The following is an 18,936-nucleotide window of genomic DNA, read 5'->3' as shown; positions in this document are numbered from 1 at the left end:
GATGGAGACTTACTGTAGCAACTTGTTTTAAAACAATGGTGATGCTGGTTGGCTCAGAAGACGCAATGAAGATGAGCTAAAAATCAGCTGAGGATTTCTTATCTCAAAGCTTCATGGTTAAATGTTTTTAGAATGTAGACCTTTTCTAGATTTTGTAAAGGCAATGTGATGCAAATATATATGCTTGATAGTGCTTCTAAGAGCCTTGGAATCACAAAAGTGAAATACATCGAGGTCTACAGTGAAACAGACCCACAGTCTCAAAGTGTATTAAGACAGTATGCAGGATCCGGGAAGATGGCTCGGTGGATAAAAGCACTGAAGGTAAAAGGACCAGAGCTCAAATTCCCAGCACTACATAAAAGCAGGCGTAGTTACTGTGTCTATAATCCCAACACTGCAGGGTAGAGGCCAGGATCCCAGGAGATGGATGGTCAGCCCATCTAGCTGAAATAGCTTCAGGTTCAATAAAGAAACCCTGGCTTAAAAAAAGATAAGGTACAGGGCCGATGAGCATTTGCTGCACAAATTTGACAATCTTAATTCCATCCCCAGAACCCACATAAATGTAGACGAGAAGGATTCCACCAAGTTAGGCTTTGTATTATCGTTTGTATCACCGCACACATGATCCCAAATATGTGCAAACACACTCATAATTACGTTTTTAAAAATTAAAGCTGGGTGTGGTGGAGCATTTCTTCAGTTCTGGCAGAGCTCTGTGAGCTTGAGGCTAGCCTGGTCTATCCAGTGAGTTCCAGGTTAGCCAGAGCTATATAGAAAGAAAGACCCTGCCTCAAAAAACAAAACAAACAATTAAATTTAAAAGAAATAATAAGAGGCTATTGAGATGGCTCAGGAAGTAAAGGTACTTGCCCCACAAGCCTGGAGACCTATGTTCAATCCCCAGTACCAACATAAAGGTGGAAGGAGAGAACTCACTTCAGGCTTCCACACATGCACCATGGCACCACCACCACCATCCCCTAACCCTGCACACAAAATAACACACACACACACACACATTAATAAGGTTGTAAGTAATAGAGAAAAACACCCAACGTCCGTCTCTGGCCTCTCATTTGCACGCATGAATGCATGCACCCCCATATATAGACAAAGACTGTAGTTTTGCATACAAAGTACACAAGTGTATGCATACACAGGCCCACACAATAAGACCCTACATCGTCTTTATACACACACAGTATGCACTGCATGTCCTACCTACACAGCCTACATATAAACTATAGACTATAATAGGTTCAGGTCAGATAGGACTAATCTCATCTCATTTATTCACTGTCTCTCTGTCATCAAGGCTGGCCTTGATTTCTTGCTCAGCCTGCCAAATAGGTGGAACCCCAAATGCATGCCGCCGTACCTGCATACCTGACAACCACACTTGTTCCCGCAATGTTATTTTAATTTTAATAACCCTGTAATGAAGTTATAATTATTGTGAGTCACCATCTCGACCTTCTGTGGAAATGGATAGAATACAACTAATTTTTAATTTAAAATGAATATTTACATCTGATTAACTTGTAAGCTTGTGAATATTTATCATTGCCTAAATTCTTCTGCTTTTCTCAACTTAAACAAGGAACTGGACAAGGCATTAAGAAAACCAAACAAGAATTCTTCTAGCATCAAAGAGGAACTGGGTTTCCTTTACACAATCAAACATGGTGACATGTGCCCGGGATAATATAGAATCAGATATTGCTTCTGTTCACTTACAAGCCTCCTATCTAGAGAGGAAGACAAGTTAATTTTTACACTGATTACATGTTAAAATAAAACTGTTAGCTATTCTGGATTAATAAATCATTAAAACTAATTTCACCTGTTTCTTGTAACCTTTAAAAAGGTGTCTGTTGGGACATTTAAATCTAACATTTGTGGTTCGTGTTCGTCTTTCAACAATACAATGCTGCTCCAAATTTTCAGATTCTTCTACACCACCAGCCCTTTCTTTCCAAGTCGCTGACAATGCTTCCCCCTCCCCGAAGGCTCCCTGCCTTCTCAGCTTCTGTGACACTGCACTACTGTGGTTCTACACTCATCCTCAGCTGCCTCCTCGCCCTCCTCCTTCCACGTGGCTCCTTGTGGGTTCCGAAGGTTCACCCAGTTCGCTACTCCAACATCAGGCAGCAAATCTACTTAAGTGACCCATATTTAAATTTACAGTTCTGACCTCAGGCCATCGTCAACCGCTGACACTTCAAAAGTGGGATTTTCAAACCACTTCCTAAGTTCCTTACTTCCTTATTTCTCTCTCATTCTCCAAACTTGAACTCAGTCAGCCTTACGCTTGAGCTGAACTGATCTCCTGTCTTGCTCACGTTTTCTTCTACATTCTACTCTCATCTCTCCCAATTATATAAAAGTTACCTCAATTCTCTTAGGCACTCCAGCCTCACTACCAGACGGATGTGCCTGAGGCAAACCTCTGTCCACGGCAGTGCCACCTTTGAAATCGTGCAAGGTAAGAAAAAGCAAGCACTAAAGGCGCCTACAAGCGTCGGGCATACATGACAGTTCTGATGAAGGAACAAGCGCCGTACGACTCTGCCTGGCAATGGAGACACTGAGAAGTTAGCGCTGAGTGCCACTCACTTCTGGACTAGGACACCCTCGGGGCAGGAGACGCGGAGTTTCACCAGTTGCTCAAGCAGACCCAGCCTAGGGCGCTTCCTCTATCTCCGGCTCCACTCCCGTCCAGTGGGCCAGCCCCCGACGGCAGCCACCTGCTCCGGGCCGCCGGGGAAAGCCAGCACTTCCGGACCGAAGCTCGGGGGGAGTCACTTTCAGCCCGGCCGCACCGACCGGGCCCCGAGAAACCGGCCGCCCCCCGTTTCCCATGCGGGGTTCCTCGGTGTCCGCCCGGCCGGACCCCGCCCCTCATCCTCGAGGACGCCCGCTGCGCGGCCCGCAGAGACTCGGGCCCCGGCACTCGGCAGGGACCAGCGGACGCAGCTGGCAGGGACACCGTCGGCCCCTCACATCCCGGGCACGCACCTTCTCTCTCCGCGCCAGAGCGGCCGGCTCGCAGCCCAGGTTTCGCCTCGGCCGCCGCTGTTTTGTTTCCGACAAGAACTCGCGGACCACAGAGCAGGTCGTCCTAGGCCCCGCCCTAGAGGCCTCATCGGTGTCGTAATTTCCGGCCTCCGCAACGTTGGCCACGAACCCCGGAAGGGGACGGAGCTTCCGACCGAGCGCGCAGACGGCGAGAGTTGGGGGCTGCAGCTGGTCTTGCTGTTTTGTAGCTAAATGGTGGGGGTGTCCGATGGTACGCGATCTGAGGCATCTGTATGGCTTGAGGAGGGTCTAGTGCTCTCCCAGGCTACAGGCGATGATGACATTTTCCCCTTGTTTCTTGGTTGAGTCTGAGATTCGTGTGTTCCCTGCCTGTATCAAACATACCATGTAGACAAAGATGATCTTGGAAACCTATTCTGCCTCCAGACTATGGCCCGTTTTGTGATGACATTTAAAACCGAACACTTCCTATTTCTTCCCAGGATTTATTTATACAGTTCCTCAACATGGATATAACTTATCGTTTGTGCCCTCGTAAATGAAAGCGATTGGTGAAAGGAACCTGAGACTTAATATTCTAGGCTCCAAATCTGGAAGTCTTCCAAGATGCAAGCATATGGAGAGCAGAAATGTTTATTTTGATTTTACAACATAAAACTTTATGTAATTGCATAAAACAGTTATGTCTAATACTGACTAATACTCAGGAGATGGGGCCAGGTCAGTGAGTTGAGGTAATACTGACTTAACAAATTACAGGGCAAACTGGACTACACAGGGCCAAATTACCTTTTTTCATTTCCCAGAATGCCTAGTTCTAATACTAAAGCATTCATGTCCATTTTCTCCCTACACTCTCAACCCTGTTTTAATACAGATTTCATGCAGTATTTTTATTTAAGTCATCTTTCTCACCAGCAGAATGGCAGCTGGGACAAGACATACCATACATACCTCATACAATAAACTTCTTACTTTTAGGTAGTTTTTTCCCCGATTGTTCTTTTATATGGGAAGAATGTGGAAAATAGTGCAATAATGAAAAAAATGACACTACTTATTGCAACAATGAAAAAATGACACACTATTTATTAGTTGGATTGATGGTCTTTCTATTCTCATACAGAATGTGAGTTGAATTGTGTAGTAGCTGAACTTTAATTTTTTTTCCCCCTGTGGGTATTTACACCCTTTCTTAATTTGATCCCTTTAAGACTCAAATAGGGAACTAGGCAGTGGTGCACACCTTCAATCCCAACACCAGTTCAAGGCCAACCTGGTCTACAAAGGGAAAGTTCCAGGAAAACCCAGAGAAACTTGTCTCAAAAAACAAAACAAAACCCAAAGAGGGCAAGGTGTCTACATAGTGAGCTACAGGCTAGCCCAGGTTAGTGAGACCCTGTCTCACAAACAAAAGCAATTAACAAGAGACAGCTAAAAACAGGAAAACGACAACAAAAAACCGTTTGTCAAAAACACCCCTCACAAACACTGGTTGCTTACTTATATGTATTTGCAATTTTAATTTTCTTCATGGTAGTTCAAAAAAAAAAAAAAAAAAAAGAATATACAGATAATGCTTATTTTGGCTCAAGCCTTTGTTTTTTTCCCCTCCGGTATCTATGAGAGCTGCTATTCACGCCCGATTATTTGAAATTTCACTGTGAAGAAAACACCAGCATTTGCTATTCCATGGTTCACAGGGAAGCACTTGTAAAGCTCAAATGACAAACTTAAAAAGAACATCCTAAGGGTCTGGCTGGGATAGAGCCTAGAATACCTACACTGTCCTAGGGTACTATTTTGAAGGGTTAGTTTGATGTTCACTAGTAGAACATATTTTACATAGCTAATTCTTTTTCTCAAATATCACCATACTTGTATACTTGTAACCCAGCCCTTTGGATTGCAATGGGAGGAAGCCTGGGAGACAGTAACTTCTATGACAGCCTGAACTAGATTGGGAAGCTGTCCATCTCAAAAAACATAACAAAATGGCTCTTCTCTTTAAAAGCTCCCTTAAAGAAAAATATGTTGCCTCTATCAGAATAAAACAATGTACAAATGTCTGAAAAGTCTTATTCAATTAAGTGTACCCCATGGATCAGTGGGCACTAGTAACACCTGGTAATTACAAAATATTACGCACCCTACTACATAGGCATTTAACAAGATAAGACAAAGGTGCCCCAAAACTGTGAGAAAAATTAGTCTCAGACATTTCTACTACTCTTTTTTCCTCCTACATTTAAATTTTATTTTGGGGCCAAACGAGGAAAAAGAATTTTAAGACCTTCATGTATTTTCTAACTTGAATGAGCAATATCAATCAGCATAAAACATAAGACGAATGTATGCATAGATGTCTGAATGATTTAAAACAAGCTGTAATGGTAAAACCTGGTTTAAAGTATATTAAACTATTAATTTAACCACCTTTTATGCCACCCGCATGATCACCCCAGCTCTACTGAAACGGATGATTTGACAGTGAGGTGCTATGCAGTATAAGGTATATATTCCTAAAAGCTTCAGGTAAACATCTCTAGTTTTAGAAGTAGCTGAGAGACTAGCAAGGTAAAGTCACCTACTTGAATAAAGCTTCATGGTATTATTAGCGAAATAAAAACCTAACATAAGGTCAAAACAAAGGTACAATGTGTTTAGAAGACAGAGAAACAAAATAAACTACCTAAACAATGTCTTGGGCTGGTGGTGGGATAAATATGATAAAATGTTAATAAATTTGTAATTGGAAGGGTGATCTGTATGAACTTTCCTTTGAGAAACCAAAATTTAAAATATATTCAAAACTAGGTAGAGATATCCATGGATGATAGCCTCATCCAAAATAAGGTGAATACAGTCTCTTTGATATTCTGATACCATAAAAATTCATTTAAAAACTTCAGCTCAGTTACAGGTTTTTTTCTAGAATATGCACTACACAATTGTAACATAATGCCATTTATTTATAAGACTCAAAGAAAGCATCTCCAAGATCAAATATATACATTTTTAATAACTGAAATATTTACATAATGAAGCCATGTCAAGGTTCAACATTAACAATGTTTTGGATGTCCTCAAGATGTTTAAAAAAAAAAAGAAAAAGAAAAGAAAAACTTAGTAACTCAAGCTCACAGTTACATTATCCGAACAAGTCAGTTTTTACCTTTTAATCAACAAACATGGCAACAGTTGCACCTTATTTGTTATAAGAACTGTTTAGAACTTGGTACTCTTCAAATACATTTTGTCCCCTGGTGATCTTCTGAATTACTAATAAAGTCCAAGGATTTCTCTAAACATGTCAGCAATATATTTAAAGTATGATGACCAGCACTAAAAATTTATGGGCAAGAAACTGCCATGAATGATGTATCTTTGGAAGAAAGATGTAAACAGTTAACTACCATGGTGAATTATTATTTTGTTTTGTCAAAATCTCTTTTGTAAACTTACCTTATTTACTTATTTATTGGTGCTAGGGACAGAACCCAGGCCCTCTTTCATACTAAGCATAGTAAGCTCTTCCACTGAGGTACCCCCTGGTCATTTGTTTTAAAGAAGTGGGCTCCTCCCCTCCCTTATACTTTTGGAATTAATTTTGTTTTATTAAAAGGAATACACTCAAATTAAACAAAGACAAGTAAGTTGAAAATGTATTGATTAAAATGCTCCAGAACTTAAGAATCTGCTTCAATTCTGAGCCATCAAGTTGGAGGAAGAGATAAGACTATGATGTATCATCCTATTCACAGAGATCATAAGAGATCATCCTATTTCACAGAGAAACACAAATCTGGTTTATCAGACTGTTGCTCACTGCAGAAAACCACGCTCTGGGAAACTCACACCGTAATTTTACTAGTTACTTGGGTTGGCACAATTATCACTTTTCCTTTATGAGTCTATTGGTGAATTACGAACTGTTTAAGGGAGCCCACCAAAGGAAATTTAAAAAAGACTTTTATACATACATTCACATGAACACATCAATACAGAGATACATTAGGAATGACTGACTGCTAGTTTTTGCACTCTAATTTTAAACTCCATGCCTTTACAAGGGCTTGCCATTCTGATCCGGGGAGTGAGATGAGATGGTAATGGGTATGACTAGTATTAAAATTATTCATGTTGGTGCCTATACAGTACAGTTTTAATATTAGGTGGAAACCTGCAAAAGAACTGGGGAGTCATTTCAATATTTACAAGGAACAAATCAGCAGAACAAGATTACATGAGATAGGCTGTGTACAGTAGCTGCAGCTTATAAAACACCAGCAATTTGTACCTGGTGAGTATAAAGAGAACCAGGGATTTAGAGGACTTTACAACCAAGTGCGTACACAGGGCACCAACAAATTAGAGGACAAAAGAATTCACATTTTCTACATTAAAAAAAATTACAGATCTCACAAATGTCTTTGAAGACACAAAAAATTCAAAGTTCTTTGAAGGGTGTAAAAGAAGAAATCTGAAATGTAACTCTGAATGTAAAAAGTTTTACTTCACAAGACCAATTTTCTTGGCTTCTGTTTCATATATCAATAATCTCCACATTTTGACTATAAAAACTTCTGCTTCTTCATCTAGTACCTAGAAGACAAAAGACAGTAACACTTATAAAGATAATTAGTGGTATGTCAAATTGACAGTAACATACGAACAAATTCTTACCCACCAAACACAATCAACATAATGACCTAAAGAAAAATTGTCCAGTATGAAAAAAATTTTAAAAAGAAGATTTAAGTTACCAAAAGAAAGATGACTCAGCCAAATCCCATGACTTAATAAATAATAATTTCATTTTACTTTTGTTTACTGGTTTGAGACACAAAGCCCAGGCTGGACCTAAACTTCAATGAAAACAAGGTAGAGCTCCTGTTTCCACATTTTCCAAGCATTGGGATTACAGGCATATGTCACCACTCTTGTCTCCAATAATACTTTTTGAATACAACTTTTTTTTTTTTTTTTGGTTTTTCGAGACAGGGTTTCTCTGTGTAGCTTTGTGCCTTTCCTGGAACTCACTTGGTAGCCCAGCCTGGTCTCGAACTCACAGAGATCCGCCTGCGCCTGCCTCTGCCTCCCGAGTGCTGGGATTAAAGGCGTGCGCCACCACCGCCTGGCTTACAACTTTTACTTTCATGATAATTTTATAGACATTACATTGATATATGTCTGGCTAAACTACTTCATAAGTAAAGCAAAAGCTTGCCATAAAGAATAATTTATGAAGAACTTAAATATACAATTATGTATCTTTTTTTTTTTTTTTTTTTTTTTCCGGTTTTTCGAGACAGGGCTTCTCTGTGTAGCTTTGCTCCTTTCCTGGAACTCACTCTGTAGCCCAGGCTGGCCTCGAACTCATAGATCCGCCTGCCTCTGCCTCCCGAGTGCTAGGATTAAAGGTGTGCGCCACCACCGCCCATTATGTATCTTTTTTTTTTTTTAAAGATGTATTTATTTATTATGTACACAGCGTTCTGCCTGCACACCAGGAGAGGGTGTGGTTGCTGGGAATTGAACCCGGGTCCTCTGGAAGAGCAGCCAGTGCTCTTAACCTCTGAGCCATCTCTCCAGCCCCACAATTATGTATCTTAATAGAGTAATTTTATTTATCCCAAATCAGACTTATTTTACCTAACATTTAACAAATGCTTATTATGTGACATTGAATTAAGCATCGTATGAGAATTTACTATGGTCTCTAGAAAGCAGTAAACAAGATTAAATGACTACCGATACCACCAGATACAAGAATACTGGCTACCTTTTCCTACTGCTAAATGAAGAAAGCAGGTGATTTTCCTATCTACTTAGGATTTCATTACTACATCATGTTCCCAATATTATTCCTGCCTTTAGCCTACAGACATAAGGTTCTGTCCCAAGAGCTGCTGTTAACAGTAATGGAAGACCTTGCTTCCTTAAAGACACCAGGAAGACACTCTAGGCTATCACTTCTTGAGTGGAAAGCAACTTCTTATTATCTGGTTTCTTCCCTAAACTGCCTCTAAGAATTTTGAGAACACAAACCCTAGTAAAACTAGGTTCAAATCTTGAACATCTATTAAATTTTACATCAATTAAAAGTGTCTTTGGCTGAGTCACTTGAAGCTCACTAAGCATCAGGTTCCCTTACATATAAAATGGAAGACATTTTGCTATATCATACCAGTAGTACTACTGTGGGAATTAAAATTAATAACTGCGCCAGGCGGTGGTGGTGCACGCCTTTAATCACAGCACTTGGGAGGCAGAGCCAGGCGAATCTCTGTGAGTTCGAGGCCAGCCTGGTCTCCAAAGCGAGTTCTAGGAAAGGCGTAAAGCTACACAGAGAAACCCTGTCTCGAAAAACCAAAAAAAAAAAAAAATATTAATAACTGCAAGAGAGTACTTGTTACATGGTGATCAGTAAATGCTCAAAAGCAGCTAGAAGCCTCTTTTTTTTTTTTGAGCTGAGGACTGAACCCAGGGCCTTGCGCTAGCAAGCGCTCTACCACTGAGCTAAATCCCCAACCCTTAGAAGCCTCTTTAAGCTTCTTTAAACACATTTCTGGGCCATTATTTCAACAAAGTTTGAGAAGGATATTGTAACACAAATTACAAAATACGCAATAAAAGTATGTTATGTAAAAACACCATATTTTTAATCAGGAATAAAGCACTTCTTGAGCTAAAAAACTATCTTAAATACCTAAAAAGCATTTACAGGGCCCTTTAACTTAAAAAAAAAAAAAGTCATTTGTACTTTCATTTACTCGTATGTGTCTGCTGGAGTTACAGTATTTGTGAGGGGTGCCTGACTTACAACATGGTTCTCATGATCAAGCACTAAGTGTTCTTATCGATTATCCATCTCTCCAGCTTTTATTCTGCTATTCTGGTGTGGAGGTGAGAGAGTGTTAGTTCATGGGAAGCAGAAGTCAACCAGGGGTGTCATCCAAGGAGATGTCCCCCTTGTTTTTCCAGACAAGATCTCTCACTAGGACCTGGGACTTACCAATAGGACAAACTCCAATGATCTGTGGCTCCACCTCCCCAGTGCTCGGGTCATTAGGGCATAACACCACACTCAGCATTTTAAATAGATTTTTGGGTACAGAACTTATGCTTAAGCATAAAGCACTTTGAGGTATCTGACTGTATGCACAAGAACGGTAATTTTTTTAAAAAAAGATTTATTTATTTATTATGTATACAGTGTTCTGCCTGCATATATGGCTGCAGGCCAGAAGAGGGCACCAAATCTCATTACAGATGGTTGTAAGCCACCATGTGGTTGCTGGGAATTGAACTCAGGACCTTTGGAACACTAGCCATTACTCTTAGCCTCTGAGCCATCTCTCCAGCCCCTAGAACAGTAATTTTTTCTCTCTCTCTCTCTCTTTTTTTTTTTCAAGACAGGGTTTCTCTGTGTAGTTTTGGTGCCTGTCTTGGATTTTGCTCTATAGACCAGGCTAGCCTCGAACTCACAGAGATCCGCCTGCCTCTGCCTCCCGAGTACTGGGATTAAAGGCGTGCGTCACCACTGCCCAGGTTTTTTACTTTTTTTTCTTTTTCTTTTTTCTCTACAACAGTAATTTTTACAGTTCCATTTTTGTGTGTGTGTGTGTCTGGTCTACTAAGTGGGTGTGCCTGCATAAGCACAGTTCTACTATGTTGCTTGCAAAGCATCATACTAGACAGTAAGAGGTCTTATCCACATGTGCCTACCAACCCATGACAGCTTTTTTTAAATAGCAATTGTTAAAATTACCTGTATGTTTATTTGTTTGGGGTAAGAACACACATGCCATGGTACTGAAACCTAGCTCCAGTATTTTTCTCTAATCCATGTCTCAATGATCTTAGGGATTCCCAAGGATGTATGATATGCAACTGCCATGATTTGGACTAATATACTAATTTTCTTCTTGTTTTATTTTCGTGAGAAAGAGTCTAAGGGGACCAGGCTGAGCTTAATCCACCTGCCTCTGTCTCCGAAGTTCTGGTACTAAAAGAGTGCAATGCCATTCCCAGCTCTACTTTCTTACTACCTTATTCTCTGAGAGTAACCTTTTCCCAGTTGCTTAATTCTAACTAATCTTCCACAACTGCATTGGCCTACCAATCCTTACTTAACTCAAACTACCAATTCTACTCAAATTGTTTTCTTCTCTTCATAACAGGCCCTCATATTAAATGCAGCATTTTTTCTCATTTAAAATGCAAACCCCTTCTTTCCCTCTGCTTATAAAAATCACACTGTTCAATAGAAGTAACCACTGACAACAATACAAAAATCAAGTGCAATTACGAATTTTGATTTTTCAGTATAAAATTTATAAAGCAGATTGTTCAGAGAAATATTAACATAACAGTATTTTTCTAACTTACCATGGCAACATCATCTAAAATGCTCTGAGGTGAACTATGTGCCATAACCTAAAAGAAAACAAACATCTGCTGTTAAAAAGTTGTACAGAACCTCTAAATGGTAAAAAACATTTCTTGTGCCTGACTGAGTTTGCCCTACATTGAGGCAGGGTCTCACTGTATAGCTGTGGAAGGCTTGGAACTTACAGAGACCTGTCTGCCTCCCTAATGTTAGAATTAAGCGCTATGTGCCTGGCTTTCTTTTTTGAGGGTGAGTTTCGAGACAGGGTTTCTTAGTGCATCCTTGGCTGTCCTGGAACTTGTTCTATACACTTAAGAGATCACCCTGCCTCTGCCTCCTGAGTGCTGGGGTTAAAGGCAAGCGCCACTACCGTCTGGCTAAGCTTTTTATCCTGGGATCCTAATCAATAAAGACAGTTCAATCATTACTTAGAGGTTGCTTCCCCACCCCTACCCCACTCCTGCCCCCATGCTATGCAACCTAGGGTGCCTTCAAACTTGTGATTCTTTGCTTCAGCCTCCCAAGTGCTAGGATTACAGAAATCTGCCATACTTGGCTATGTAAGTATTAATTCTATAATAATTATAAGCAGAGAAGACAGTCTTATGTTTATTCTTCAAAAATATTAAAAGAGCGACACAGGTGGAAGAATGACACATTTATATCATTACAAGAATATGGTGCTCCCTCTATAATAACCACCTTATTTAAATGAAACTATGGTTTGAGGACACACAACAGAATAATTTTTGCGGGATAATGGTTGGGTGTCCTGGTGCCTGCCGTTAATTCTAGCACTAAGGAAATGAAGGCAAGTCAAAAGTCAGCCTGGGCTCCAAACTGTCTCCAAAACAAAAAGCCTGTAGGATTTTAAATGTTAAATATTGTATAAAAAATGGCCAAGACACAACCTTTCCATAAAGCTCAATTTTTTCACGAATAAATATGGTAAGGAGAAACATTTGAGACTTGTATTCCCTAAGACTATAACCTAAGGATGACAGAAAAAGCTCCATAAAACACAGCACTGTGTCTGCCATGAACTCTAATCGTCACTACATCCTAAAAACTATTAGCGACAGGACTATTACAAAGATGGGTAACTCAAAAATCGGAGGAAACAAACTATTGGCTATCTCCACAAAATTCACACCCAAGACAAAAGGGTAGGCACGGCATTGGCAGTAGAGAAGAGAAAGTGTAATTGAAAAGAGACACCAATTCTGCCCTCCCTGACTCAGAGCCAAAGCTGTGGCGTGATGGGTCTGAAGGCAGAAGTTTCCTTTAAATAACAGGTCACTTCATTAGAACTGAATTATTGTATACTCTGCAGGATTTTTAATTTTAGAAAGTGTCTAAAATAAATGCTAGGGAGGGATGTAGAAAGGAAAAAAACGAACCTTAGAACAAACAAAATCAACTAATGTAGCTTCTTCTTCACCTATGTATTCTATGATTTTCTTATTGATCCATGGCCGGATTCTTCGTTCCATCAGTATCTGCAAAACAAAGCTAGGTTGAGGAACTAAAGAATTACAACTTGTTCTTATAGCCACATCAAATTCACAATTTTCAAGACTAAAGTAAGTCAACTGAAGGGGCACAGATGTTAAATCTGGAACTCAAGGGACAAAAGACTAGAAAATCCAAGTTTGCCAGACAATGGTGGCGCATGCCTTTAATCCCAGCACTTGGGAGGCAGAGGCAGGTGGATCTCTATGAGTTCGAGGCCAGCCTGGTCTAAAGAGTGAGATCCAGGATAGGCACAAAGCTACACAGAGAAACCCTGTCTCTAAAGCCCCTACCTGAGACACTGCCTGAGAAATAAACAAATGTAATTACTGTATGACCCAGCTCTGTTTTATTCCAGAAAAAACAATGAACCAACCAAGATATTCATCAATAGATTAATGGATAATGAGTATCTGGCACACATAAAAAAATCTGTACAATGAAAAATAAAATCATGAAATTTGCAGGAAAATGGATGGACTTAGGCATAAAACAGTAAGTGTCGTCACTTAAACTCAGAGAGAGAGAAAGAGAAACAACGCCCATGTGTTGTCTAGCTTACAGCTTAGAGCTTACAACTATTAAGATGTAGAGTGTGGGGAACATTTAAAGAGGAGGCTTTTGAAAGGTAGTATGGGGGGGAGCAACTGGGATATAAAATAAATAGATGAATTTTTAAAAAATGTAATTATTAGGTACTGAAGGACAGAATGCAGGAAAAAAAGATAAACTGTCAAAGAGGAGGGATATAAACTTTTTTCTAATTTCAACTACATGTGTTTGTTTTTATTATTCTGTGTGTGATGGATAAGTACATAAAAAATGTAATTGACACTGAAAGCATAAAACCCTAAGCCAAACTCCAGGGCTTCAGAATAACTTGTCTATAAACTTATTAAGTGGCTTTTTTTTTTGGGGGGGGGGGGGGGGCTAGGGGTGTGTACCAAGACAGTATCTCTATGTAACTAGCCCTGGTTGTCCGGAAACTCACTCTGTATATACCAGGCTGGCTTCTACTGAGATGCCTGCCTCTGTCTCCTGTGTATTGGGATTAAAAGTACAAGTCACCACTGCCTAGACTGAGTGGCTATCTCTTAATCTAGTTGTGTGATGTGATTTTATGAAGGAGATAAAAAATACCCTCTGCCATAGCATCTACATATTGGCAATTCATCATGCAGGAGATTTTTTCCAACTTCTTTGTTACGACTAAAATCAAGTAAGATCGTAGGTCACTCACATTGAAAACCAGCCCAAATATGGTGACAAATAATGTACTACTCACGGAATCCACAATAGACCAATCCAGAGGATAAGCAAAGAGCTCAGGTTTGGCTGTGGGGATTTTCTCAATAAGACTTTTAATGTGCTTGCGCTTTTCTTCAGTGTTTACAGTGCCTTTGGTGGCATTTTTATCATCTTCACCATAATCCAAGGGAACAAGTTTCCTTTTTCGGGGCACATCATCACTGTCTTCATCCTCAAATTTGTTAAAGACACTATCTACAGGCAGTTTCTTTCTCTTCACAGAATTAGGCTGGCCAGGACTATTGGAAGCACCTATAGTTAAAAACACTATCTTAGTATGCAAACATCATTTTCAAATGCTAAAGATGACAACCCACCATCCCTCATAAAGTGCAAATATACTTCCATAATTCTCAGAGAAAGATCCCAACTGTTAAAAAAAACACACACACAAAAAAAACTCTCTACTCACAAGTGCTAGAAAATTTAACTTTTCACTTCTTCTCAGAACTTGAGGCAGCTGGAGATATAGGAGCACTAGTAGAACTACGAAAACAATCGTGAGCTAGAAAGGCATTGTTGAATACTTTGCTATCTATCTACCAAGGAGCTCTACATGTATATGAGTTGTCTTTGTCCTTACAGTGAAGGTTATTGGGACAATGGAGGAAAGGAGGAAAAAAGGAAGGCAACTCTGACATACCCAGTTTAAGACTTAGTCCTATTTTTGGCCTATGCTCCTCAGGCTGCTGTTGATCTGGTGAGTTTTCATGAGGAATAATGATCCCACAAGGAGACTCATCCCCAGGAGTGTTGGGTGTTGCGTTGCCACTGGCAGAGGACACAGATGGGGCGGAGCTGATGGGTCTCAGAGTGGGTTTGAGACAAGGCTTTTGCTCTGGTTCTTCTTCCTCTTCCATAGGCTCTTCTCGTTTTTCTTCTTTTTCTTGCTTTTCTTCTTCCTCCTCCTCTGATTCTGGCTCTTGCTTTATTTGAGGCTGTCTGCGCCTCTCAGCCTCTTGCTCCATCTGCAACCCAAAAATCTGCCTGATTAACTTTAGAAAAGACTACTACTATAACTCTTCCCATGAAACAGTTGATGAAAAGATTTACTTGACCAGTGAGCTCAACCCTAATTGAAATTAAGAACTGAACACTAGGGGCAGGAGAGATGGCTCAGAGCATTGGTTGCTCTTCCAGAGGACTTGGGTTCCATTCCCAGAACCCATATGGCAGGTCACAACTGTCTGTAACTCCAGTCCCAGGGGATCCAACACCCAGTAAACAAACAAACAAACAAAAAAACAAAAACAAAAAAAAAATCAACAAAAAAAACCCAAAGAAACAAGAAAAGATGGGATTTTATTGAGGCATGTAACATGTAAAAAATATCATTACCTGATAGTAAAGAACTAAAAGTGTTTTAAAACTGACAGTTCTGAGCTGTAAAAGTAGAGCATGGTACATCTGCTAACAGTCTGTTCTGCTTAAAAATATACTGTTGGGGGGCGCACGCCTTTAATCCCAGCACTTGGGAGGCAGAGCCAGGCGGATCTCTGTGAGTTCAAGGCCAGCCTGGGCTACCAAGTGAGTTCCAGGAAAGGCACAAAGCTACACAGAAAAACCCTGTCTCGAAAAACAAAAACAAAAACAAATGACTGTTGGGATGAAGCAGCAGCTCAGTGATAAAGAGCATCTGCTGTTCAGGAAGAGGACCCAGGTACAGTTCTCAGAATCCACATGCTGGCTCCCAACCGTCATCACTCCAGTTTCAGGCAATCTAGCCTTTGAGGGTATAGCAGGCAAGAATGTGATACACATATCTATATGTAAGCAAGCCCATACACATAAAATGAAAATAACTAGATCTTTAAAAAGAACCGATACATTATGAACTAAAAAATATTTTTTAGTAATACTTCTAACTATAGTCATTACAACTCAAAGGAAATTGTAGGGAAAGCTTTCTATCCAAATTTTATTAAAAATTGGTCGGTAGTAATGTAATACTTAATTGATGTGTAAGACATTTTACAAAGAAGATTTGTGAATTCAAGGACCTGGGAAATAGCTCTGTTGAATTCGTGAATGCTATGCAAGCATGAGTGTGATTTCCAGTACCTACAACACCCAAACCAAGCACATGCACTTGTAATGATAATACTGGAAGGGGAACACAGGCAAATCCCTGGCCTGCTAGCCTAACAATGAGAGACTCTTGTCTCAAAATAAACCAAGGGAGATTACTCCTATGGAATGATACCTGAGACTGACTTTCTGGCTTCCACGTGTACACTGCCCCTCAACACACACACATACACTAAGGTGTGCATTCAACCAGCATGACTTATGCACTAAAAATAACAGAAGTACTAATTAATAACCTACCAAATAATCTACAGACAAAAACATAGCTGACTTTAAAATAATATAGAGATTTGAAGCCAAACAATTTCAGATGTTGTAGTATCTCACCCTCTGGAGCTCTGCATCTGGATCTGGATGCCCCTCCGCCAGTAAGCGTTGCCTGATTTCCTCAAGTTCTTCCTTCTCTCTCTTCCTATCTCGTTCATCAGCTTCCATTTCTTTTTCCCTATCACGCAACCGTTTCTGAAGAGCACTCCCCCTGCAAAGTTAAAAGGACTCATTTAATAATCAGATCATTGCCCCAACAGTGCTTTTCTCAATACTAGAAACCGAATACCTGAATGCTAAGACTCAGGGGGTTCTCCATCTATACCACACCCAAGACAGTATGCTCTCTATATCAGTGTGCAACTAGTCAGCACCAAGTTGTCATTTTATTCTCAAAAATCACTCTAACATGCCTGAAAGACAAAAGGTTGACTTTCAGGGGGAAGAGAGCTTTTTTGTGGCTATTCCACAGTGATTCCCAACATTTAATTTGTGTTTTTTTAGGTGAAGATAATACAAGAACTGCTAAGCCTTTTGGGGATGAGGGCATAACACGTGTGAGGTTCACTGTCCCACCAAAATGAGTGGGTGGGCATGATGTATATCACTTTAATAGCGCCAATCTGTAGGCCAAGGCAGGAAGTTGTAAATTCAAGGCCAGCCTGGACTACACAGTAAAGACAAAGTGGTTCAATTTATAACTTCACAGTACTGTATCAATATGGAGATGGTGAGGTGGAGATCAGATGGGACACTTTTGAAAACACTGAAGACAAATTTCTGAAACTAAATAGTTTTTAAAAATGACCATCATAGGCTCCCTCTCAAGGCATTTGGGATTCCTGATTCTAAACCTAAGCACAGCTGCTATCCTCATATTCACACACAACCCATCAGTTTGCACTTGCTTACCTATAGTACTTGGGATCATCTCTATCATCATCATAATCTTCTAGGAATTCTTTTAGTCGTTTGGCCTCTTTAGCCTTTGCAGAAATAAAGGACAAAATACATAAAACTCAGGTTAAGAGTTAGACTACTTCCTTCCCTTTTCTTGGGAAAATATTCTTTTCCTTATTTATAGCACTTAAAATTTTAATACTACTCATTTACTTCACATATGAAATGGGTATCATATGATGTATGTCTGTGTGAAGGCATCGGGTCCCCTGGAACTAGAGTTCCAGACAGTTACACCCACAAAGCCGCCACGTGGGTGCTGGGAATCCAACCCGGTACCTCTGGAAGAGCAACCAGTGCTCTTAACCACTGAGCCATCTTTCCAGCCCTCAAAATTTTAAATAAGTCAGCTTTAGGACATATCTGAGTCATGAGAAACATCCACATATACAGTATGCTAAACAAATATCCTTTGAATATACATTATTAAATGTATTTCACAAAAGTACCTAAATTTCATTGGGTAGATAATACTATAAATGATTTAGGTAAAATGCCAAGGTTTAGATTTAAACAATGTTCATATACTATAAATAGATTTCACATCTACATGTAAAGCAGTTAGCGGTTTCAGACTTAATTTTTTAATACCTTTCAGCCACATCATCCATAGGAACAATCTATCTAGTAGCAACTATCCCTGAGGCAAAATGAATGTTCTTCTCTAGTACTTCCAAAATACTATGAATATAACTTTTGCATATCTTAAGCACTCACACTTTCTGTATAGTAACTGCCTTATCTGCTTACATTGTTGACTTGTTTCAATCTTATGATCAATCACTTCTGTATGGCCCACCCCAAGGCATTAAGCTGGGATATGAGTTCTCAAATAAATGGAGGGAGAGGTCTGTTGTTGAGAATAACAGTATTCTTATGTATTTTCAATATTCAAAGTATAGTTATACAGGACAGGCTATAAAGTACACAGAAACACTAATGAAATTCACTACTTTGGGAAACTTTCACTTATACTGAACGTATCTGTTACTTAAACATGAGAAAATGCTTATGTAACAGGAATTTTTTTGTAAAGGAAATATTTCTCTATAGAAACATTTCAGATCTGCTCACAGCAAGTACAACATTGTTTCTTCACCTAATTTTATCTATTTTTTTTTTTTTAAATAGGCAGGGTTTCTTTCTCTGAGTGTAGTCCTGCCTGTCCTGGAAATAGCTCTGTAGACCAGACTGGACTATAGAACTCACAGAGATCTACCTGTCTGGGATTGAAGGTGTATACCACCACGCCTAGGTATCCACAACACAGAACACACTATTGAAGCAATTGTTATCACTATACTCAGAACATACTTACTATTGAAGTAATTTTTATCAATATATTCAACAAATATGCCAAC

The 18,936-nt window shown here is 39.7% G+C and overlaps 2 protein-coding genes across 14 annotated transcripts in view; both read right to left on the bottom strand.

Annotated features, from left to right (window-relative positions):
* Positions 1-3,160, bottom strand: part of Psen1 (presenilin 1) — a 45,317-nt gene extending 42,157 nt beyond the window's left edge. Inside the window, exon 1 of one of the 3 annotated variants that reach the window (XM_006973068.4) lies at positions 3,025-3,160. The gene's annotated coding sequence lies outside the window, so the exon portion shown is untranslated. Of the gene's footprint in view, positions 1-2,622 lie in introns of all 3 variants that reach the window. The other 2 variants (XM_015991895.2, XM_042260882.2) reach the window with 2 other exon arrangements.
* Positions 3,161-6,047: 2,887 nt separating this feature from the next.
* Rbm25 (RNA binding motif protein 25) overlaps positions 6,048-18,936 on the bottom strand; it is a 108,561-nt gene continuing 95,672 nt past the window's right edge. For all 11 annotated transcript variants that reach the window (XM_076551010.1, XM_076551008.1, XM_076551006.1 and 8 more), the window contains 7 exons: positions 17,528-17,601; positions 16,676-16,826; positions 14,904-15,228; positions 14,238-14,512; positions 12,841-12,939; positions 11,440-11,487; positions 6,048-7,650 (listed from right to left, as the gene is read on the bottom strand). In XM_076551010.1, the coding sequence (XP_076407125.1) occupies positions 7,558-7,650; positions 11,440-11,487; positions 12,841-12,939; positions 14,238-14,512; positions 14,904-15,228; positions 16,676-16,826; positions 17,528-17,601 (1,065 nt within the window). In that variant the 3' untranslated portion in view covers positions 6,048-7,557. The remainder of the gene's footprint in view (positions 7,651-11,439; positions 11,488-12,840; positions 12,940-14,237; positions 14,513-14,903; positions 15,229-16,675; positions 16,827-17,527; positions 17,602-18,936) is intronic.

The sequence above is a fragment of the Peromyscus maniculatus genome, chromosome 14 (genome assembly GCF_049852395.1).
Source record: "Peromyscus maniculatus bairdii isolate BWxNUB_F1_BW_parent chromosome 14, HU_Pman_BW_mat_3.1, whole genome shotgun sequence".
NCBI lineage: Eukaryota > Metazoa > Chordata > Mammalia > Rodentia > Cricetidae > Peromyscus > Peromyscus maniculatus.
This window is presented reverse-complemented; position numbering and strand designations above follow the sequence as displayed.